The sequence below is a fragment of the Chiloscyllium plagiosum genome, unplaced genomic scaffold, assembly GCF_037043375.1.
Source record: "Chiloscyllium plagiosum isolate Xiang-an unplaced genomic scaffold, Cpla_swu_hap1 HiC_scaffold_7, whole genome shotgun sequence".
Taxonomy (NCBI): domain Eukaryota; kingdom Metazoa; phylum Chordata; class Chondrichthyes; order Orectolobiformes; family Hemiscylliidae; genus Chiloscyllium; species Chiloscyllium plagiosum.
This window is the reverse complement of record NW_028270145.1, coordinates 114481608-114505680: the sequence shown is the minus strand read 5'-3', so window position 1 is coordinate 114505680 and position 24073 is coordinate 114481608. Positions and strand designations below refer to the sequence as shown.

Sequence of the window (24073 nt, the reverse complement as noted above, 5' to 3'; positions counted from 1 at the left end):
TTATCTGAAAGCCCCTGAAATGCCCCTATCGTATCTGCCCCCACCACTACTCCCACACTCCCACCACTCTCTGTGTAATAAACCTTTCCCCTCACATCTCCTTTGAACTTTCCCCCTCTCACCTTAAATGCATGCCCCCTAGTTTTTGATATTTCAACTCTGGGATAAAGATTCTGACCGTCAACACGATCTGTGCATCTCAATTTTATAGACTCCCCTCAGGTCTCCTCTCAGCATCTGCTGCTCCAGGGAAGACAACCTGGGTTTTCCTCACTTCCCCTTATCGCTCATACCCTCAAATCCAGGCAGCATCCTGGTAAACCTCTTCTGTACCCTCTCCAAAGCCTCCACATCCCTCCTGTAATGGGGCGACCGGAACTACAGTTCATTAGTTCATCATTCTCTCCCTGTATTAGTCCCTTAATCTATCCCTCTCTCGTTTTGGGGATAATTGTGTTGATAATTGATAAACCCCTCAGTTGCTGTCATTTGCCCCGTCTCTGATGTAAACAGTGACAGCACACACACTCACCTCGTTAATGAAACAGTTTCAAATATTTATTTTAAACAAAAGCTGTAACAGTTTGACCCTGACGAGTCGGTCAGTGGGCGAGGAATGGAGTGGGCCCTCTGTGCCCGTGGCCATTTGTGATCCCTGAGGGGGGTGAGGGGGTTATCACTAACGTCAGACTGTTTCTGGGGATGAACCAGGGGCCATGACAGCTGAGACTGGGAGATTCAGGGGGATAGACAGCTGACAGACTGACAGTCTGAGGGAGATGGAGAGAGTGAGAGACAGGGAGAGCGACCGACAGGGAAGGAAAGAGATAGTGAGTGAGAGAGATCAGATGACATCGACTCTGGCGAAGGACTGGTCCATTCCCAGACTGTTCTCCACAAAGACTTCATACTTTCCAGCGTCTGCTTTTGTGACATTTTTGATAGTCAACGTGGTGGTGTCTGCGTCAATATCGTAAAACAACCTGAGAGAGACAGAGAGAAAGAGACAGAGAAAGAGAGAGAGAGAGACAGAGAGAGAGAGAGAGAGAGAAAGAGACAGAGAGAGAAAGAATCAGAGAGAGAAAGAATCAGACACAGAGACAGACAGATGGAGAGAAAGACAGAGAGAGAGAGAGAATCAGAGAGAGAAAGAGAATCAGACACAGAGACAGACAGATGGAGAGAAAGACAGAGAGAGAGAGAGAGACAGGCAGAAAGGGAGACAGAGAGGAGCTGAGTTTCCAATCAAAGCTCATAGTGTATCCATTTGTAAAACCTCTTTGCCATCCCAACCCCCTCCATTCCTGTCATACATCCCACGCCTGAACCTAAAAACATACAGTGCATTAAGAGGCCATTCAGCCCATGGTGTCTGTGGCAGCCCTTTGAAAGAGCTCTCCAAATAATCTCATTGCCTGCTCACTCTTCACCATCCTCCCCACTCCCAAGTAAATTTCCCCTCTTCAGCTCCCCTTTTGAAAGCTCTGGTTACCCCGCACATCCCCCCACCTCACCCCCAGCCTTTCAGACAGTGCCTCCTAGTGCCCAGCTGAGTTAATGCTTCTCCTAGTGCCCCCTCCAGACCCATTGACCAGGGACAGAGATGACTATGAGACAGCCCACAGCTCCCTCAGGCTTAGCATCATTCTGATTCAAAGCTAAGGGAGGCCATTTGGCCCTTTGGGCCTGCTGTGCCATGCAGTAAGCCCATGGCTGATCTTCTGCATGAATCTTTCACTTCACTACTATTCAGACCCTCAATCACGTACGGATGGTAGGAAAGGGAGGGGAGTGATGTTTATTGTAGTACCGGTGGGATGATGGCATCGTGGGATTATCACTGGCCTATTAATCCAGAGACCCAGGCAATGTTCTGGGGGACCTGGGCTGGGATCCCACCACGGCAGATGGAGGCATTGAATACAATAAGAATCTGGAATTGGGGATCTAATGATGACCATGAATCCATTGTCCATTGTTGGGAAAACCCATCTGGGTCACTAATGGCCTTTAGGGAAAGAAACTGCCATCCTTACCTACACGTGACTCCAGACCAATGGCAACGAGGTTGACTCTTAACCGCCCTCTGAAATAGTCCAGCAGGACCCTCAGGTTGGGGGTAATTAGGGATGGGCAACAAAAGCTGGTGTTGACGGTGGGGCCCGGTGAAACCTCACTACCGGCGCCTCCTGCAGGCCACAGGCTGGACATTGCCATCCAGACACATGGCCCCTCAGAATGAAACAGAAATAATCGAGGGCACTCTTCCAAATGTGTTTCCATGGAAACAAATGTGACCTAGTTCCCCAAGTCCCCCATTGAGCTCAGTCTGAGATGTAACTTCCCCACCTCCTACCCCCCCACCTCGGATTGGAGGGATCACCACCCCCCTCTCACTGCACCCCCCCCCCCCCACCCGACGCGGATCAGTGATGTCACCCCCCTCCCCCACCCCCACCCCCTCTGATTCAGATTGGAAGTGTCACTCCCCTCCCCCACCCCCACCCCCTCTGATTCGGATTGGAGGTGTCACCACCCTTCCCCCCCCTCGCCTCGGATTGGAGGTGTCACCACCCCCTCCCCCACTGCCCCCCCACACCCAACGTGGATCAGTGATGTCACCCCCCCACCCCCACCCCGAGCCGGACGGGAGAGCTTGGTACCTGTCATCCTCCTCCACGTCCTCACCATCCTTGGCCCAGCCCACGTCAGGCTCAGGCTCTCCACTGATGTGAGCGACCAGCTTCACCATCTGACCAGCCTTCACCTTCACACTGTCCGGCCCCTTCTGAATCTTCCCCGGGACTGCAACGAGACAGACTCCGAGTCAGAGAGACCCACCGGTGTGGGGCATGTGACACAGCCAACCACAGAATGCCCAGGGCGCTGAGGTCAAACCAAGAGGGTCTCACAAACAGTGGGACTCTGTAACCTCAGGAGGTCAGTGTTATCACAAGATGTCACAACACAGATGGCCATTCAGCCCATCATGGCTGTGCCAGGCTATCTGTTGCTTCCATCAACATCCTTGACTAGAAACTCAACTAAACTCGCCACATAAACACAGTGGCTACAAGAGCAGGTCAGAGACGAGGAATCCTGCAGCAAATAACTCCCCTCCTCACTCCCCAAAGCCTGTCCACCATCAACAAGGCACAAGTCAGGAGTGTGAGGGAATACTTCCCACTTGCCCCTGGATGGGGGAAGCTCCAACAACACTCAGGAAGCTTGACACCATCCAGGACAAAGCAGCTGATTGATTGGCACCACATCCACAATCATCCACTCCCTCCACACCAACGCTCAGTAGCAGCAGTGTGTACTATCTACAAGATGCATTGCAGAACTTCACCAAAGATCCTCAGACAGCACCTTCCAAACCCACAACCACTTCCATCGAGAAGGACAAGGGCAGGAGATCCCACGTTGAATTTCATCAGCCATTTCCTGGACCACTCTCCCAAGGTGCCTCACGGGAGGCTGCTGAGTAAGGTGAGGGCCCATTGTGTTCGAGGTGAGCTACTGGCATGGATTGAGGATTGGCTGTCTGACAGAAGGCAGAGAGTTGGGATAAAAGGTTCTTTTTCGGAATGGCAGCCGGTGACAAGCGGTGTCCCGCAGGGTTCAGTGTTGGGGCCGCAGCTGTTCACATTATATATTAATGATCTGGATGAAGGGACTGGGGGCATTCCAGTGAAGTTTGCCGATGATACGAAGTTAAGTGGACAGGCAGGTAGTACTGAGGAAGTGGGGAGGCTGCAGAAGGATCTAGACAGTTTGGGAGAGTGGTCCAGGGAATGGCTGATGGAATTCAATGTGAGCAAATGCGAGGTCTTGCACTTTGGAAAAAAGAATACAGGCATGGACTACTTTCTAAACGGTGAGAAAATTCATAAAGCCAAAGTACAGAGGGATCTGGGAGTGCTAGTCGAGGATTCTCTAAACGTAAACATACAGGTTGAGTCCGTGATTAAGAAAACGAACGCAATGTTGTCATTTATCTCAAGAGGGTTGGAATATAAAAGCACTGTTGTGCTGCCGAAACTTTATAAAGCTCTGGTTAGGCCCCATTTGGAGTACTGTGTCCAGTTTTGGTCCCCACACCTCAGGAAGGACATACTGGCACTGGAGCGTGTCCAGCGGAGATTCACACGGATGATCCCTGGAATGGTAGGTCTAACATACAAGGAACGGCTGAGGATCCTGGGACTATATTCATTGGAGTTTAGAAGATTAAGGGGAGATCTAATAAAAATTTACAAGGTAATACATGGCTTGGAGAGGGTGGACACTAGGAAATTGTTTCCGTTAGGTGAGGAGACTAGGACCCGTGGACACAGCCTTAGAATTAGAGGGGGTAAATTCAGAACAGAAATGCGGAGACATTTCTTCAGCCAGAGAGTGGTGGGCCTGTGAAATTCATTGCCGCAGAGTGTAGTGGAGGCCGGGACGCTAAATGTCTTCAGGGCAGAAATTGATAAATTCTTGATGTCACAAGGAATTAAGGGCTATGGGGAGAATGCGGGTTAGTGGAGTTGAAATGCCCATCAGCCATGATTCAATGGCGGAGTGGACTCGATGGGCCGAATGGCCTTACTTTCACTCCTATGTCTTATGGTCTTATGGTCTTATAGATCCATGGGAACACAGCCCCCTGTAAGTTCCCCTCCGAGCCACTCACCATCCTGACTTCGAAATATATCGCCGTTCCTTCACTGTCACTGGGTCAGAATCCTGGAATTCCCTCCCTAATGAGTGACTCCCCACCACCTTCTCAAAGGGAAACTAGGGATGGGGAATGACTGCTGGGCCCAGCCAGCGACACCCATGTCTCATGAACAAAGGGGAGATGATGGCCTCATGGTATTATCACTGGACTGTTAACCCAGAGACCCAGGGAATGTTCCAGGCACCTGTGTTGATATCCTGCCACGGCAGATGGTGTAATTTAAATTCATTAAAATCTGGAATGAAGAATCTACCATGAATCAATTGTTGATTGTTGTAATAATGTATCTTGTTCACTAATGTCCTTGAGGGAAGGAATTTTCCATCCTTCCCTGGTCTGGCCTACATGTGACTCCAGACCCACAGCAATGGGGTTGACTCTTAACTGCCCTCTGGGTAATAAGGAATTTAGGGTAATAAATACTGGCCTGGCCAGTGATAATCTTATCCCATAAACAAATGAAAAACAAACCTAATTTATTTGGCTCTTTCCCCATGATTCCTCAAGTTCTTTTCCTGTCCAATTATTTATTTAAATCTCGATGAAATTTCCTGTTGAAACTGCCCCCATTGCTCATTTAGGCAGAGTGTCCCACATCACTGTAACTCCCCGTCATTCCCGTTTGAGTTTAGCTAAGTATAAGAACAAAGACGTTCGGGGAGAATGTCCCATAGAACGGGGCGAGGCCTCAAATAGACTTGGCAAGACTTTCAGATTCACGGATTGGGATGTTCAATGTGGGGAACTGGACGAGAAACAGGTAGAGGAGGGTTCCAGAAGGATAGTGAGAAACTGCAGGTGAGTGAGATGGTCCAGTCCAAGGGATAGTCAGTGAGGGGCCTGGGTAAGCAGAAGGGGGGGCTCCAGAGAGGGAGAAGGACTAGGGACCAGAGGGCAGTCAGTCACTGACAGCGTCGGGTTTGAAGGTGACATCACACAGGTAAAGGGCTTCACCAGCAAACTGACAGTATCAGTGAGGGGATATGGGGTGATGTGACAGTGAGGGGATATGGGGTGATGTGACAGTGAGGGGATATGGGGTGATGTGACAGTGAGGGGATATGGGGTGATATGACAGTGAGGGGATATGGGGTGATGTGACAGTGAGGGGATATGGGGTGATGTGACAGTGAGGGGATACAGGGTGATGTGACAGTGAGGGGATATGGGGTGATATGACAGTGAGGGGATATGGGGCAATGTGGCAGTGAGGGGTTATGGGGTGATGTGGCAGTGAGGGGTTATGGGGTGATGTGACAGTGAGGGGATATGGGGTGATGTGACAGTGAGGGGATATGGTGTGATGTGACAGTGAGGGGATATGGGTGATGTGTCAGTGAGGGGAAATGGGGTGATGTGACAGTGAGGGGATATGGGGTGATGTGACAGTGAGGGGATATGGGGCGATGTGACAGTGAGGGGATATGGGTGATGTGACAGTGAGGGGATATGCGGTGATGTGACAGTGAGGGGATATGGGTGATGTGTCAGTGAGGGGATATGGGTGATGTGACAGTGAGGGGATATGGGGTGATATGACAGTGAGGGGATATGGGGCAATGTGGCAGTGAGGGGTTATGGGGTGATGTGTCAGTGAGGGGATATGGGTGATGTGTCAGTGAGGGGATATGGGGTGATGCGACTGTGTGTGGATATGGGGTAATGTGACTGTGGGGGATATAGGGTGATGTTACAGTGAGGGGAAATGGGGTGATATAACAGTGAGGGGATATGGGGTGATGTGACAGTGAGGGGATATGGATGATGTGACAGTGAGGGGATACAGGGTGATATGACAGTGAGGGGATATGGGGTGATGTTACTGTGAGTGGATATGGGGTGGTGTGACAGTGAGGGGATACAGGGTGATGTGACAGTGAGGGGATATGGGGTGATGTGACAGTGAGGGGATACGGGATGATGTAACAGTGAGGGGATATGAGGTGGTGTACAAATGAGGGGATAGGGTGATGTGACAGAGAGGGGATATTGGGTTATGTGACAGTGAGGGGATATGGGGTGATGTACAGTGAGGGGTTATGGGGTGGTGTAACAGTGAGAGGATATGGGGTAATGTGACAGTGATGGGTTGTGGAATGAAGAGACAGTGAGGGGATATGGGGTGGTGCAACAGTGAGGGTATATGGGGTGATGTGACAGTGCGGGGATACAGGATGATGTGATAGTGAGGGTATATGGGGTGGTGTAACAGTGAGAGGATTTAGAGTAATGTGACAGTGAGGGGATATGGAATGATGTGACAGTGAGGGGATATGGATGATGTGACATTGAGGGGATATGGGTGATGTGACAGTGAGGGGATATGGGGTAATGTGACAGTGAGAGGATATGGTGTGATGTGACAGTGAGGGGATATGGTGTGATTTGACAATGAGGGGATATGAGGTGATGTAACAGGTGGGGATATGGAATGATGCAGCAGTGAGGGGATATGGGGTGACGTGACACTGAGGGGATAAGGAATGATGTGACAGTGAGGGGATATGGGTGATGTGATAGTGAGGGTATATGGGGTGAAGTGACAGTGAAAGGATAAGGGTGATATGATAATGAAGGGATATGGTTGATATGACATAGAGGGGATAAGGGGTAATGTGACAGTGAGGGGATATGGGGTGATCTGACAGTGAGTGGACATGGGCTAATATGACAGTGAGGGCATACAGGGTGATGTGACAGTGAGGGAATATGGGGAGATTTGACAGTGAGGGGTTATGGGGTGATGTAACATTGAGGGGATACAGGGTGCTATGTCAGTGAGGAGATATGGGGTGATGTGCCAGTGAGGGGATATGTGGTGATGTGACTGAGCGGATATGGTTTGGTGTGACATTGAGGGGATACAGCGTGATGTGACAGTGAGGGAATATAGGGTGTTATGTCAGTGAGCGGAGATGGGGTGATGTGACTAGAGGGGATATGGGTTTTGTGACAGTGAGGAGATATGGGGTGATGTGACACTGAGGGGATATGAGTGATGTGACACTGAGGGGATATGGGGTGATGTGACAGTGAGGAGATATGGGGTGATATGACAGTGAGGGGATATGGGTGATGTGACAGTGAGGGGATATGGGGTGATGTGACAGTGAGGGGATATGGGTTATGTGACAATGAGGGGATATGAGATGAACTGACAGTGAGGAGATATAGGGTGATGTAATAGTGAGGGGATATGGGATGGTGTAACAGTGAAGTGATATGGGGTGGTGTAACAGTGAGGGTATATGGGGTGATGTGACAGTGAAGGGATATGGGGTGGTGTGGCAGTGAGGGGATATGGGGTTATGTAACTGTGAGGGGATATGGGGTGATATGACAGTGATGGGATACAGGATAATGCGACAGTGAGGGGTTGTGGGGTGATGTGACAGTAATGGAATATGGGGTAATGTGACATTGAAGGGATATGGCATGATGTGACAGTGAGGGGATATGGGGAGAAGTGACAGTGAGAAGATAATGGGTGATGTGACAGTGAAAGGATAAGGGTGATCTGATAATGAAGGGATATGACAGAGATGGGATAAGGGGCAATGTGACAGTGAATGGATACAGGGTGAAGTGACAGTGAGGGGTTATGGGGTGATGTAACAGTGAGCGGATATGGGGTAATGTGACTGTGAGCGGATATGGAGTGGTGTGACAGTGAGGGGATACAGGGTGATATGACAGTGCAGGGATATGGGGCAATGTGTCAGTGAGGGGATATGGGTGATGTGACAGTGAATGGATACAGGGTTATGTGACAGTAAGAGGATATGGGGTGATGTAAGAGTGGGGGGATAGAGGGTGATGTGCCTGTGAGCGGATATGGTGTGATGTGACATTGAGAGGATATGGGGAGATGTGGCAGTGAGGGGATATGGGGTAATGTGACAGTGAGGGGATATGGACTGGTGTTGCAGTGAGGGGATATGGGGTTATGTGGCAATGAGGGGATATGGGTGATGTGACACTAAGGGGATATGGGGTGATGTGACAGTGAGTGGATATGGGGTGATGTAACAGTGAGGGGATATGGGTGATATGACAGTGATGGGATTCAGGATAATGTGACAGTGAGGGGTTGTGGGGTGATGTGATAGTGAGGAGTTACAGGGTGATGTGACAGTAATGGAATATGGGGTAATGTGACATTGAAGGGATATGGCATGATGTGACAGTGAGGGATAAGGAGTGGTGTGACAGTGAGGGGATACAGGGTGATGTGACAGTGAGGGGATATGGGGTGATGTGACTGTGAGTGGATATGGGGTAGTGTGACAGTGAGGGGATACAGCGTGCTGTGACAGTGAGGGGATATGGGGTGATGTAACAGTGAGCGGATATGGGGTAATGTGACATTGAGGGGATACAGGGCGAAGTGACAGTGAGGGGATATGGGGTAGTGTGACAGTGAGGGTATACAGCGTGATGTGACAGTGAGGGGATATGGGGTGATGTAACAGTGAGCGGATATGGGATGATGTGACTGTGAGTGGATATGGGGTAGTGTGACAGTGAGGGGATACAGCGTGATGTGACAGTGAGGGGATATGGGGTGATGTAACAGTGAGCGGATATGGGGTAATGTGACATTGAGGGGATACAGGGCGAAGTGACAGTGAGGGGATATGGGGTGATGTGACAGTGAGGAGATATGGGGTGATGTGACAGTGAGGAGATATGGGGTGATGTGACATTGAGGGGATACAGGGCGAAGTGACAGTGAGGGGATATGGGGTGATGTGACAGTGAGGAGATATGGGGTGATGTGATTGTAAGTGGATATGGGGTAGTGTGACGGTGAGGGGATACAGCGTGATGTGACAGTGAGGGGATATGGGGTGATGTAACAGTGAGCGGATATGGGGTAATGTGACTGTGAGCAGATATGGAGTGGTGTGACAGTGAGGGGATACAGGGTGATATGACAGTGCAGGGATATGGGGCAATGTGTCAGTAAGGGGATATGGGTGATGTGACAGTGAGGGAATACAGGCTGATGTGACAGTGAGGGGATATGGGTTATGTGACAGTGAGTGGATACAGGGTGATGTGACAGTAAGGGGTTATGGGCTGATGTAAGAGTGAGGGGATACAGGGTAATGTGCCTGTGAGCGGATATGGGGTGGTATGACAGTGAGGGGATACAGGGCGTTGTGACAGTGAGGGGATATGGAGAGATGTGTCACTGAGGGGATATGGGTGATGTGACAGTGAGGAAATACAGGCTGATGTGACAGTGAGGGGATATGGTGTGATGTGACATTGAGCGGATATGGAGTGATGTAAGAGTGAGGGGATACAGGGTGATGTGCCTGTGAGTGGATATGGTGTGATGTGACATTGAGAGGATATGGGGAGATGTGGCAGTGAGGGGATACAGGGTGATGTGTCTGTGAGTGGATATGGTGTGATGTGACATTGAGCGGATATGGGGAGATGTAGCAGTGAGGGGATATGGGGTGATGTGACAGTGAGGGGATATGGGTGATATGACAGTGATGGGATTCAGGATAATGTGACAGTGAGGGGTGTGGGGTGATGTGATAGTGTGGAGTTACAGGGTGATGTGACAGTAATGGAATATGGGGTAATGCGACATTGAAGGGATATGGCATGATGTGACAGTGAGGGATAAGGAGTGGTGTGACAGTGAGGGGATACAGGGTGATGTGACAGTAACGGGGCTAGAGGTGATGTGACAGGAAGGGGATAAGGAGTGATGTGACAGTGAGGGGATATGGGGTGGTGTGACTGTGAAGGGATACAGCGTGATGTGACAGTGAGGGGATATGGGGTGATGTAACAGTGAGGGGATACAGGGTGATGTGACAGTGAGGGGATATGGGGTGATGTAACAGTGAGTGGATATGGGGTAATGTGACTGTGAGCGGATATGGAGTGGTGTGACAGTGAGGGGATACAGGGTGATATGACAGTGCAGGGATATGGGGCAATGTGTCAGTGAGGGGATATGGGTGATGTGACAGTGAGGGAATACAGGCTGATGTGACAGTGAGGGGATATGGGGTGATGTGGCAGTGAGGGGATATGGGGTGATGTGACAGTGAGGGGATATGGGGTGATGTGACAGTGAGGGGATATGGGGTGATGTGACAGTGAGGGGATATGGGGTGAAGTGACAGTGAGGAGATAATGGGTGATGTGACAGTGAAAGGATAAGGGTGATCTGATAATAAAGGGATATGGTTGATATGACAGAGAGGGTATAAGGGGTAATGTGACAATGAACAGATATGGGGTGATGTGACAGTGAGGGGATATGGTGTAATGTGACTGTGAGCAGATATGGAGTGATGTGATAGTGAGGGGATACAGGGAGATATGACAGTGCAGGGATATGGAGCGATGTGTCAGTGAGGGGATATGGGTGATGTGACAGTGAGGGGATACGGGGTGGTGTGACAGTGAGGGGATACAGGGTGATGTGACAGTACTGGGATATGGGGTGATGTAACAGTGAGGGGATACAGGGTGATGTGCCTATGAGCAGATATGGGGTGTTATGACAGTGAGGGGATATGGGGTGATGTGACATTGAGCGGATATGGGGTGATGTGACAGTGAGGGCATATGGGCTGGTCTTGCAGTAAGGGGTTATGGGGAGATGTGCCAGTGAGGGGATATGGGTGATGTGACACTGAGGTGATATGGGGTGATGTGACAGTGAGTGGGTATGGGTGATATGGCACTGAGGGGATATGGGTGATGTGACAGTGAGGGGATACAGGGTGATGTGACAGTGCGGGGATATGGGTGATGTGGCAGTGAGACTATATGTGGTGATGTGATAATGAGGGGATATGGGGTGGTGTGGCAGTGAGGGAATATGGGGTTATGTAACTGTGAGGGGATATGGGTGATCTGACAGTGATGGGATATGGGGTAATGTGACAGTAATCGAATATGGGGTAATGTGACATTGAAGGGATATGGCATGATGTGACAGTGAGGGGTAAGGAGTGGTGTGACAGTGAGGGGATACAGGGTGATGTGGCTGTGAGGGGATACAGGGTGGTGTGACAGTGAGGGGATACAGGGTGATGTGACAGTGAGGGGATACAGGGTGATGTGACAGTGAGGGGATAAGAGGTGATGTGACAGGAAGGGGATAAGGAGTAATGTGGCAGTGAGGGGATATGGGGTGATGTGGCAGTGAAAGGATAAGGGTGATATGATAATGAAGGGATATGGTTGATATGACAGAGAGGGGATAAGGGGTAATGTGACAGTGAACAGATATGGGGTGATGTGACAGTGAGGAGATATGGGGTGATGTGACAGTGAGGAGATATGGGGTGATGTGACAGTGAGGGGATATGGGGTGATGTGACAGTGAAAGGATAAGGGTGATATGATAATGAAGGGATATGGTTGATATGACAGAGAGGGGATAAGGGGTAATGTGACAGTGAACAGATATGGGGTGATGTGACAGTGAGGAGATATGGTGTAATGTGACTGTGAGCAGATATGGAGTGGTGTGATAGTGAGGGGATACAGGGAGATATGACAGTGCAGGGATATAGGGCGATGTGTCAGTGAGGGGATATGGGTGATGTGACAGTGAGGGAATATCAGCTGCTGTGACAGAGAGGGGATATGGGGTGGTGTGACAGTGAGGGGATACAGGGTGATGTGACAGTAATGGGATATGGGGTGATGTAACAGTGAGGGGATACAGGGTGTTATGACAGTGAGGGGATATGGGGTGATATGACATTGAGCGGATATGGGGTGATGTGACAGTGAGGGCATATGGGCTGGTCTTGCAGTGAGGGGATATGGGGAGATGTGCCAGTGAGGGGATATGGGTGATGTGACACTGACGTGATATGGGGTGATGTGACAGTGAGTGGGTATGGGTGATGTGGCACTGAGGGATATGGGTGATGTGACAGTGAGGGGATACAGGGTGATGTGACAGTGCAGGGATATGGGGTGATGTGACAGTGAGGGAATACTGGGTGTTGTGACAGTGAGGGGATACTGGCTGATGTGACAGTGAGGGTATATGGGATGATGTGTCAGTGAGGGAATATGGGGTGATGTGCTGTGAGGGGATATGGGGTGATGTGACAATGAGGGGATATGGGGTGATGTGACAATGAGGGGATATGGGGTAGTGTTGCAGTGAGGAGCTATGGTGTGATGTGACGTTGAGGGGATATGGGGTGATACGACAGTGAGGGGATATGGGGTAGTGTTGCAGTGAGGGGCTATGGTGTGATGTGACGTTGAGGGGTTATGGGGTGATGTGACAGTGAGGGGTTATGGGTGGTATGACAGTGAGGGGATATGTGGTGATGTGTCAGTGAGGGGATATGGGGTAATATGACTGTGAGTGGATATGGGTTGGTGTGACAGTGAAGGGATATGGGGTAGTGTGGCAGTGAGGGGATATGGGTTGGTGTGACAGTGAAGAGATATGGGGTAATGTCACAGTGAAAGGATAAGGTTGATATGACAGTGAGTGGGTATGGGGTGATGTGACGTTGAGGGGTTATGGGGTGATGTGACAGTGAAGGGATATGGCTGATATGACATAGCATGCATATGGGTTGATGTGACATTGAGGGGATATGGGGTGATGTGACAGTGAAGGGATATGGGGTGGTGTGACAGTGAAAGGATATGGGGTGATGTGACAGTGAGGGGATATGGGGTGATGTGACAGTGAGGGGATATGGGGTAATATGACTGTGAGTGGATATGGGGTGGTGTGACAGTGAAGGGATACAGGGTGATGTGGCAGTGAGGGGATATGGGGCGGTGTAGCAGTGAGGGGATATGGGTTGATATGACAGTAAAGGGATATGGGGTAATGTCACAGTGAAAGGATAAGGGTGATATGACAGTGAGGGGGTATGGGGTGATGTGACAGTGAGGGGATATGGGTGATGTGGTAGTGAGGGAATATGGGTGATGTGACAGTGAGGGGATATGGGGTGATGTGACAGTGAGGGGTTTTGGGGTGATGTGACAGTGAAGGGATATGTGGTGGTGTGACAGTGAAAGGATATGGGGTGATATGACAGTGAGGGGATATGGGGTGATGTACAATGAGGTGATATGGGAAGATCTGACAGTGAGGTGATATGGGGTGATGTGCAATGAGGGGATATGAGATGATCTGACAGTGAGGGGAGATAGGGTGATGTGGTAGTGAGAGGATATGGGGTGCTGTGACAGTGAGGAGATATTGGGTGACGTGACAGTGAGTGGATATGGGGTAATATGACTGTGAGCGGATATGGAGTGGTGTGGCAGTGAAGGAATATGGGGTGGTGTAACAGTGAGGGAATATGTGGAGTTGTGAGAGTGAGGGGATATGGGGTGGTATGGCAGTGCGGGGATATGGGGAGTATGACAGTGAGGGGATATAGGGTGATGTGGCAGTGAGAGGATATGGTGTGATGTGATAGTGAGGGTATATGGGGTGATGTAACAGTGAGGGGATACAAGGTGATATGCCTGTGAGCGGATATGGGGTGGTATGTCAATGAGGGGATACAGGGTGTTATGACAGTGAGGGGATATGGGGTGATGTGACATTGAGCAGATATGGGGTGATGTGGCAGTGAGGGGATATAGGGCGATGTAACACTGAGGGGATATGGGGTGATGTGACACTGAGGGGATATGGGGTGATGTGACAGTGAGTGGATATGGGGTGATGTGACAGTGAGGGGATATGGGGGATGTGGCAGTGAGGGGATGTGGGTGATGTGACAGTGAGAGGATATGGGGTGAGGGGATATGGGTGATGTGCAGTGAGGGGATATGGGTGATGTGACAGTGAGCGGATACAGGGTGATGTGACAGTGCGGGGATATGGGGTGATGCGACAGTGAGGGGATACTGGGTGTTGTGACAGTGAGGGGATACTGGCTGATGTGACAGTGAGGGGATATGGGATGATGTGTCAGTGAGGGAATATGGGGTGATGTGCAGTGAGGGGATATAGGGTGATGTGACAGTGAGGGGATATGGGGTAGTGTTGCAGTGAGGGGCTATGGTGTGATGTGACGTTGAGGGGATATGGGGTGATGTGACAGTGAGGGGTTATGTGTGGTATGACAGTGAGGGGATATGCGGTGAAGTGGCAGTGAGGGGATATGGGGTGGTGTAACAGTGAGGCGATATGGGGTAGTGTGGCAGTGAGGGGATATGGGTTGATGTGACAGTAAAGGGATATGGGGTAATGTTACAGTGAAAGGATAATGGGATGATGTGTCAGTGAGGGAATATGGGGTGATATGACAGTGAGGGGGTATGGGGTGATGTGACAGTGAGTGGATATGGTGTGATGTGCAATGAGGGGATATGGGATGATCTGACAGTGAGGGGATATGGGTGATGTGGTAGTGAGAGGATATGGGGTGCTGTGACAGTGAGGAGATATGGGATGATGTGACAGTGAGGAGATATGGGGTGGTGTGGCAGTGAGGGAATATGGGTGATGTGACAGTGAGGGGTTATGGGGTGATGTGACAGTGAAGGGATATGTGGTGGTGTGACAGTGAAGGGATATGTGGTGGTGTGACAGTGAAAGGATATGGGGTGATATGACAGTGAGGGGATATGGGGTGATGTGCAATGAGGGGATATGGGATGATCTGACAGTGAGGGGATATGGGTGATGTGGTAGTGAGAGGATATGGGGTGCTGTGACAGTGAGGAGATATTGGGTGACGTGACAGTGAGTGGATATGCGGTGATGTGACAGTGAAGGGATATGGGGTAATGTGACTGTGAGCGGATATGTATTGTTGTGTCAGTGAAGGGATATGGGGTGGTGTAACAGTGAGGGAATATGTGGAGTTGTGAGAGTGAGGGGATATGGGGTGGAGTGGCTGTGCGGGAATATGGGGAGTATGACAGTGAGGGGATATGGGATGATGTGTCAGTGAGGGAATATGGGGTGATGTGTCAGTGAGGGGATATAGGGTGATGTGGTAGTGAGAGGATATGGGGTGATGTGACGGTGCGGGGATATGGGATAATATGACTGTGAGGGGATATGGAGTGGTGTGACAGTGAAGGGATACAGGGTGATGTGGCAGTGAGGGGTTATGGGGCGGTGTAACAGTGAGGGGATATGGGTTGATGTGACAGTAAAGGGATATGGGGTAATGTCACAGTGAAAGGATAAGGGTGATATGACAGTGAGGGGGTATGGGGTGATGTGACAGTGAGGGGACATGGGGTGATGTAACAGTGAGGGGATACAGGGTGATGTGCCTGTGAGCAGATATAGGGTGGTATGTCAGTGAGGGGATACAGGGTGTTATGACAGTGAGGGGATGTGGGGTGATGTGACATTGAGCAGATATGGGGTGATGTGGCAGTGAGGGGATATGGGGTGATGTGACAGTGAGGGGCTATGGTGTGATGTGACGGTGAGGAGATATGGGTGATGTGGCACTGCGGGGATATGGTTGATGTGACAGTGAGGGGATATGGTGTGATGTAACGTGAGGGGATATGGGGTGATGCGACAGCGAGGGGATATGGGGTGATATGTCAGTGAGGGGATATGGGGTGATATGACATTGACGGGATATGGGGTAAAGCAACAGTGAGGGGATATGGGGTGATGTGACAGTGAGGGAATATGGGTGATGTGGCAGTGAGAGAATATGGGTGTTGTGACAGTGAGGGGTTATGGGTGGTGTGGCAGTGAGGGGATATAGGGTGATCTGACAGTGAAGGGATATGGTGTGATGTGGCAGTGAGGGGATATGGGTGATGTGGTAGTGAGAGGATATGGGGTGCTGTGACAGAGAGGAGATATGGGATGATGTGACAGTGAGGAGATATGGGGTGGTGTGGCAGTGAGGGAATATGGGTGATGTGACAGTGAGGGGATATGGGGTGGTGTGACGGTGAAAGGATATGGGGTGATATGACAGGGAGGGGATATGGGGTGATGTGACAGTGAGTGGATATGCGGTGATGTGACAGTGAAGGGATATGGGTTTTAGATTAGATTAGATTAGATTACTTACAGTGTGGAAACAGGCCCTTCGGCCCAACAAGTCCACACCGACCCGCCGAAGCATAACCCACCCATACCCCTACATTTACCCCTTACCTAACACTAAGGGCAATTTCCCATGGCCAATTCACCTGACCTGCACATCTTTGGACTGTGGGAGGAAACCGGAGCACCCGGAGGAAACCCATGCAGACACGGGGAGAATGTGCAAACTCCACACAGTCAGTCGCCTGAGGTGGGAATTGAACCCGGGTCGGTGTGAGAGTGAGGGGATATGGGGTGATGTGACAGTGATGTGTTATGGGTGATATGACAGTGAAGGGATATGCGGTGAAGTGGCAGTGAGGGGATATGGGGTGGTGTGACAGTGAAAGGATATGGGGTAATATAACTGTGAGTGGATATGGAGTGGTGTGACAGTGAAGGGATACAGGGTGATGTGGCAGTGAGGGAATATGGGTGATGTGACAGTGAGGGGATATGGGGTGATGTGACAGTGAAAGGATATAGGGTGATATGACAGTGAGGGGGTATGGGGTAATGTGACAGTGAGAGGATATGGGGTAATATAACTGTGAGTGGATATGGAGTGGTGTGACAGTGAAGGGATACAGGGTGATGTGACAGTGAGGGAATATGGGTGATGTGACAGTGAAGGGATATGGGGTGGTGTGACAGTGAAAGGATATGGGGTGGTGTGACAGTGAAAGGATATGCAGTGATATGACAGTGAGTGGATATGCGGTGATGTGACAGTGAGAGGATATGGGGTGATGTGACAGAGAGGGGATATGGGGCGGTGTAACAGTGAGGCGATACGGGGTAGTGTGGCAGTGTGGGGATATGGTTTGATGTGACAGTGAAGGGATATGCGGTGGTATGACAGTGAGGGGATACAGGGTGATGTGGCTGTGATGGCATATGGGGTAATGTGATAGTGAGGGGATATGGGGTGATGTGACAGCGATGAGATACAGGGTAATGTGGCAGTGAGGGGATAAGGGGTGGTGTGGCAATGCGGAGATATGGGTGATGTGACAGTGGAGGGATATGGGGTGGTGCGACAGTGAGGGGATATGGGGTAGTGTGACAGTGAGGGGATACAGGATGATGTGACAATGAGGGGATATGGGGTGATGTAACAGTGAGGGGATATGGGGTGATGTGACAGTGATGGGATATGGGGTGATGTGACAGTGGGGGGATATGGGGTAATATGACAGTGATGGGATATGGGTGATGTGACATTGTGAGGATGTGGGATGATGTGACAGTGAGGGGTACAGGAAGTTGTGACAGTGAGTAGATATGGGGTGATATGGCAGTGGGGGGATATGGGGTGATATGAAAGTGCGGGGATGTGGGTTGATGTGACAGTGAGGGGATTGAGGTGATGTGACTGAGAGGATATGGTATGGTATAATAGTGAGGGGATATGGGGTGATGTGACATTAAGGGGATATGGGTGACATTATAGTGAGGGGATATGGGTGATGTGACAGTGAGGGGATATAGATGATTTGACCATGTGGGGATACAGGGTGATGAGACAGTGAGTGGATATGGGGTGTAGTGACAGTGAGGGGATATGGGTGATTTGACCGTGAGGGGATACAGGGTGATGAGACAGTGAGTGGATATGGGGTGTAGTGACAGTGAGGGGATATGGGGTGATGTGACAGTGAGGTGATTGGGGTGATGTGACAGTGAGGGGATATGGGGTGATGTGACAGTGAGGGGATATGCGATGATGTGACAGTGAGGGGATATGGGGTGATGTGGCAGTGAGGGGATATGGGTGATGTGACAGAGAGAGGATATGGGGTGATGTGACAGTGAGGGATATGGGCTGAAGTGACAGTGAAGTGATAGAGGTTACATGACAGTGAGAGGATATGGGTGATTTGACAGTGAGGGGATATGGGGTGATATGTCAGTGAGGGGATGTGGGGTGGTATGACAGTGAGGGATATGGGTAATGTGACAATGAGGGGATAGGGGGTGATGTGACAATGAAGGGATATGGGGTGATGTAACAGTGAGGGGATATGGTGTGATGTAACAGTGAGGGGATATGGTGTGATGTGACAGTGAGGGGATATGGGTGATGTGACATTGAGAGGATATGGGATGATGTGACAGTGAGGGGTACAGGGAGTTGTGACAGTGAGTGGATATGGGGTGATAAGACAGTGGGGGGATATGGGGTGATATGCCAGTGAGGGGATGTGGGGTGATATGACAGTGAGGGGTATGGGTGATGTGACAATGAGGGGATATGGAGTGATGTGACTATGAAGGGATATAGGGGTGATGTAACAGTGAGGGGATATGGTGTGATGTGACAGTGAGGGGATATGGATGATGTGGCAGTGAGAGGATATGGGGTGATGTGACATGGAGGGCATTTGGGGTAATGTGACAGTGATGGCATATGGGTGATGTGACATTGAGAGGATATGGGATGATGTGACAGTGAGGGGTACAGGGAGTTGTGACAGTGAGTGGATATGGGGTGATATGACAGTGGGGGGATATGGGGTGATATGAAATTGTGGGGATGTGGGGTGATGTGACAGTGAGGGGATATGGGTGATGTGACAGTGAGGGATACAGGGAGTTGTCACAGTGAGTGGATATGGGGTGATATGACAGTGGGGTGATATGGGGTGGTATGACAGTGAGGGGATATGGGGTCATGTCACAGTGAGGGGATATGGGGTGATGTGACAGTGAGGGATACAGGGAGTTGTCACAGTGAGTGGATATGGGGTGATATGACAGTGGGGTGATATGGGGTGGTATGACAGTGAGGGGATATGGGGTCATGTGACAGTGAGGGGATATGGGGTCATGTGACAGTGAGGGGTTATGGGGTGATGTGACAATGAGGGGATATGGAGTAATGTGACAGTGAGGGTAATGTGGTGATGTGACAGTGAGGGTATATGGGGTGGTGTGACAGTGAGGGGATATGGTTGATGTGACAGTAAGGGGATATGGGTGATGTGACAGTGAGGGGATACAGGGTGTTATATCAGTGAGAGGATATGGGGTGGTGTGACAGTGAGGGAATATGGGTGATGTGACAGTGAGGGTAATGTGTCATGTGACAGTGAGGGGATGTGGGTAATGTAACAGTGAGGGGATATGGGTGATGTAACAGTGAGAGGGTGTGGGTGATGTGACAGTGAGGGGATATGGGTGATGTGACAGTGAGAGAATATGGGGTGAGGGGATATGGGTGATGTGACAGTGAGGGGATATGGGTGATGTAACAGTGATGGGATGTGGGTGATGTGACAGTGAGGGGATATGGGTGATGTGACAGTGAGGGGATATGGGGTGAGGGGATATGGGTGATGTGACAGTGAGGGGATATGGGTGATGTGACAGTGAGGGGATATGGGTGATGTAACAGTGATGGGATGTGGGTGATGTGACAGTGAGGGGATATGGGTGATGTGACAGTGAGAGAATATGGGGTGAGAGGATATGGGTGATGTGACAGTGAGGGGATGTGGGTGATGTGACAGTGAGAGGATATGGGTGATGTGACAGTGAGAGAATATGGGGTGAGGGGATATGGGTGATGTGACAGTGAGGGGATATGGGTGATGTAACAGTGATGGGATGTGGGGGATGTGGCAGTGAGAGGATGTGGGTGATGTGACAGTGAGGGGATATGGGTGATGTAACAGTGAGGGGATATGGGGGATGTGGCAGTGAGGGGATACAGGGTGATGTAACAGTGAGGGGATATGGGGTGATGTGACAGTGAGGGGATGTGGGTGATGTGACAGTGAGAGGATGTGGGTGATGTGACAGTGAGAGAATATGGGGTGAGGGGATATGGGTGATGTGACAGTGAGGGGATGTGGGTGATGTGACAGTGAGGGGATGTGGGTGATGTGACAGTGAGAGGATATGGGTGATGTAACAGTGAGAGAATATGGGGTGAGGGGATATGGGTGATGTGACAGTGAGGGGATATGGGGGATGTGGCAGCGAGGGGATGTGGGTGATGTGACAGTGAGGGGATATGGGGTGAGGGGATGTGGGTGATGTGACAGTGAGGGGATATGGGTGATGTGACAGTGAGAGAATATGGGGTGAGGGGATGTGGGTGATGTGACAGTGAGGGGATATAGGGTGGTGTGACAGTGAGAGAATATGGGGTGAGAGGATATGGGTGATGTGACAGTGAGGGGATGTGGGTGATGTGACAGTGAGAGGATATGGGTGATGTGACAGTGAGAGAATATGGGGTGAGGGGATATGGGGATGTGACAGTGAGGGGATATGGGTGATGTGACAGTGAGGGGATGTGGGTGATGTGACAGTGAGAGAATATGGGGTGAGGGGATGTGGGTGATGTGACAGTGAGAGGATATGGGTGATGTGACAGTGAGAGAATATGGGGTGAGGGGATATGGGTGATGTGACAGTGAGGGGATATGGGTGATGTGACAGTGAGGGGATGTGGGTGATGTGACAGTGAGGGGATATGGGTGATGTGACAGTGAGAGGATATGGGTGATGTGACAGTGAGAGAATATGGGGTGAGAGGATATGGGTGATGTGACAGTGAGGGGATGTGGGTGATGTGACAGTGAGAGGATATGGGTGATGTGACAGTGAGAGAATATGGGGTGAGGGGATGTGGGTGATGTGACAGTGAGGGGATGTGGGTGATGTGACAGTGAGAGGATATGGGTGATGTGACAGTGAGAGAATATGGGATGAGAGGATATGGGTGATGTGACAGTGAGGGGATGTGGGTGATGTGACAGTGAGAGGATATGGGTGATGTGACAGTGAGGGGATGTGGGTGATGTGACAGTGAGAGGATATGGGTGATGTGACAGTGAGAGAATATGGGGTGAGAGGATATGGGTGATGTGACAGTGAGGGGATGTGGGTGATGTGACAGTGAGAGGATGTGGGTGATGTGACAGTGAGGGGATATGGGTGATGTGACAGTGAGAGAATATGGGGTGAGAGGATATGGGTGATGTGACAGTGAGGGGATGTGGGTGATGTGACAGTGAGAGGATATGGGTGATGTGACAGTGAGGGGATGTGGGTGATGTGACAGTGAGAGGATATGGGGTGAGAGGATATGGGTGATGTGACAGTGAGGGGATATGGGGGATGTGGCAGTGAGGGGATGTGGGTGATGTGACAGTGAGGGGATATGGGTGATGTAACAGTGAGGGGATATGGGTGATGTAACAGTGAGGGGATATGGGGTGATGTGACAGTGAGGGGATATGGGGGATGTGGCAGTGAGGGGATATGGGGTGATGTGACAGTGAGGGGATATGGGGTGAGGGGATATGGGTGATGTGACAGTGAGGGGATATGGGGTGAGGGGATATGGGTGATGTGACAGTGAGGGGATATGGGTGATGTAACAGTGAGGGGATATGGGTGATGTAACAGTGAGGGGATGTGGGTGATGTGACAGTGAGAGAATATGGGGTGAGGGGATGTGGGTGATGTGACAGTGAGAGAATATGGGGTGAGGGGATGTGGGTGATGTGACAGTGAGGGGATGTGGGTGATGTGACAGTGAGAGAATATGGGGTGAGGGGATGTGGGTGATGTGACAGTGAGGGGATGTGGGTGATGTGACAGTGAGAGAATATGGGGTGAGGGGATGTGGGTGATGTGACAGTGAGAGAATATGGGGTGAGGGGATGTGGGTGATGTGACAGTGAGGGGATGTGGGTGATGTGACAGTGAGGGGATGTGGGTGATGTGACAGTGAGAGAATATGGGGTGATGTGACAGTGAGGGGATATGGGGTGTTATGACAGTGAGGGGATATGGGGTGTTATGACAGTGAGGGGATATGGGGTGATTTGACAGTGAGGGGATATGGGGTGATGAGACAGTGAGGGGATATAGGGTGATGTGACTGGGGAATGCATTGGGTGCTGTTTCTGATGGAGACACTTGGAGCTCAGCTCTGAGTGAAGTAGGTTGTGAGAACCTGAACGGGTGGCCAATGAGGGACCATAAGGTATAGGAACCAAAATAGGCCATTCAGTCCATCGAGTCTGCTCCACTGTTCAACCATGGCCAATCTGTTCATCCTCAACTCCACCCTCCTGCCTTTTACCACAAGGGATTTCTTTGGGAACAGTGACCAGTTTTAGAATACTCGGAGATAAAGAAGAGAGTGGTCCTAAGGGAAGAGGATTAAACTGGGCCAAGGCCAATTATACCAAAATTAGGCAGGAGCTTGGAAATGTGAATTGGGGGCAGCTATTTAAAGGGAAGTCCACATTTAATATGTGGATGGCTTTCAAAGATAGGTTAAAGGTAGTGCAGGATAGGCATGACCCCTTGAAAGCAAAAGATAGGAAGGGCAGGATTTGTGAACTGTGGATGACAGGAGAAATTGTACGACTAGCCAAGAGGAAAAGGGAAGCAGACATAAGGTCCAGGCAGCTAAGAACAGAACGGGCCCTAGAGGAATATCGAGAGAGTAGGACAAGTCTTAAACGAGGAATCAAGTGGGCTAAAAGGGGTCATGAAATAGCTTTAGCGAGCAGAATTAAGGAGAATCCCAAAGCATTTTATTCTTTTTTCAGAAGCAAGTGGGTAACTAGAGAAAGGATTGGTCCACTATAGGATAATGAAGGAAGGCTGTGTGTCGAACCTGAGAGAATGGGTGAGATTCTGATTGATTACTTTGCATCAGTGTTCACTGAGGAGAGGAACATGATGGATGGTGAGATTAGAGATCGAAATTTGAGTACTCTGGATCACGTTGACATAAGGAGGGAAGATGTGTTGGGTAGGCTCGAGGTTATTAAGGTGGACAAATCCCCAGGACCGGATAGGATCCAGGTTGCTGAGGAAGGCGAGATAGCTGGGGCCCTGACAGATATCTTTGTAGCATCCTTAAATACAGGTGAGGTGCTGGAGGACTGGAGGGTTGCTCATGTTGTCCCCCTGTACAAGAAGGGTAGTAGGGATATTCCAGGTAACTACAGACCAGTGAGCCTGACGTCAGTGGTGAGAAAGTTGCTGGAGAAGGTACAGAGGGATAGGATCTATTTATATTTAGAAAAGAATGGGCTTATCAGTGATAGGCAACATGGTTTTGTGCGGGGGAGATCGTGCCTTACCAACTTAATAGAGGTCTTCGAGGAAGTGACCAAGTTGATAGATGAAGGCAGGGCTGTAGATGTCATATACATGGACTTCAGTAAGGCGTTTGATAAAGTTCCCCATGGCAGACTAATGGAGAAACTGAAGTCACATGGTGTGCAGGGTGTTCTAGCTAGGTGGATAAAGAA

General features: G+C 50.2%; 1 protein-coding gene across 1 annotated transcript in view; it reads right to left on the bottom strand.

The window, feature by feature from the left end:
- Positions 1-536: 536 nt before the first annotated feature.
- The window catches only part of LOC122546182 (SPEG neighbor protein-like), a 35085-nt gene continuing 11548 nt past the window's right edge, over positions 537-24073 (bottom strand). Inside the window, exons 4-5 of the mRNA XM_087988629.1 lie at positions 2664-2805; positions 537-983 (exon numbers count right to left, since the gene is read on the bottom strand). Coding sequence (XP_087844755.1) covers positions 845-983; positions 2664-2805 — 281 coding nt within the window. The 3' untranslated portion in view covers positions 537-844. The remainder of the gene's footprint in view (positions 984-2663; positions 2806-24073) is intronic.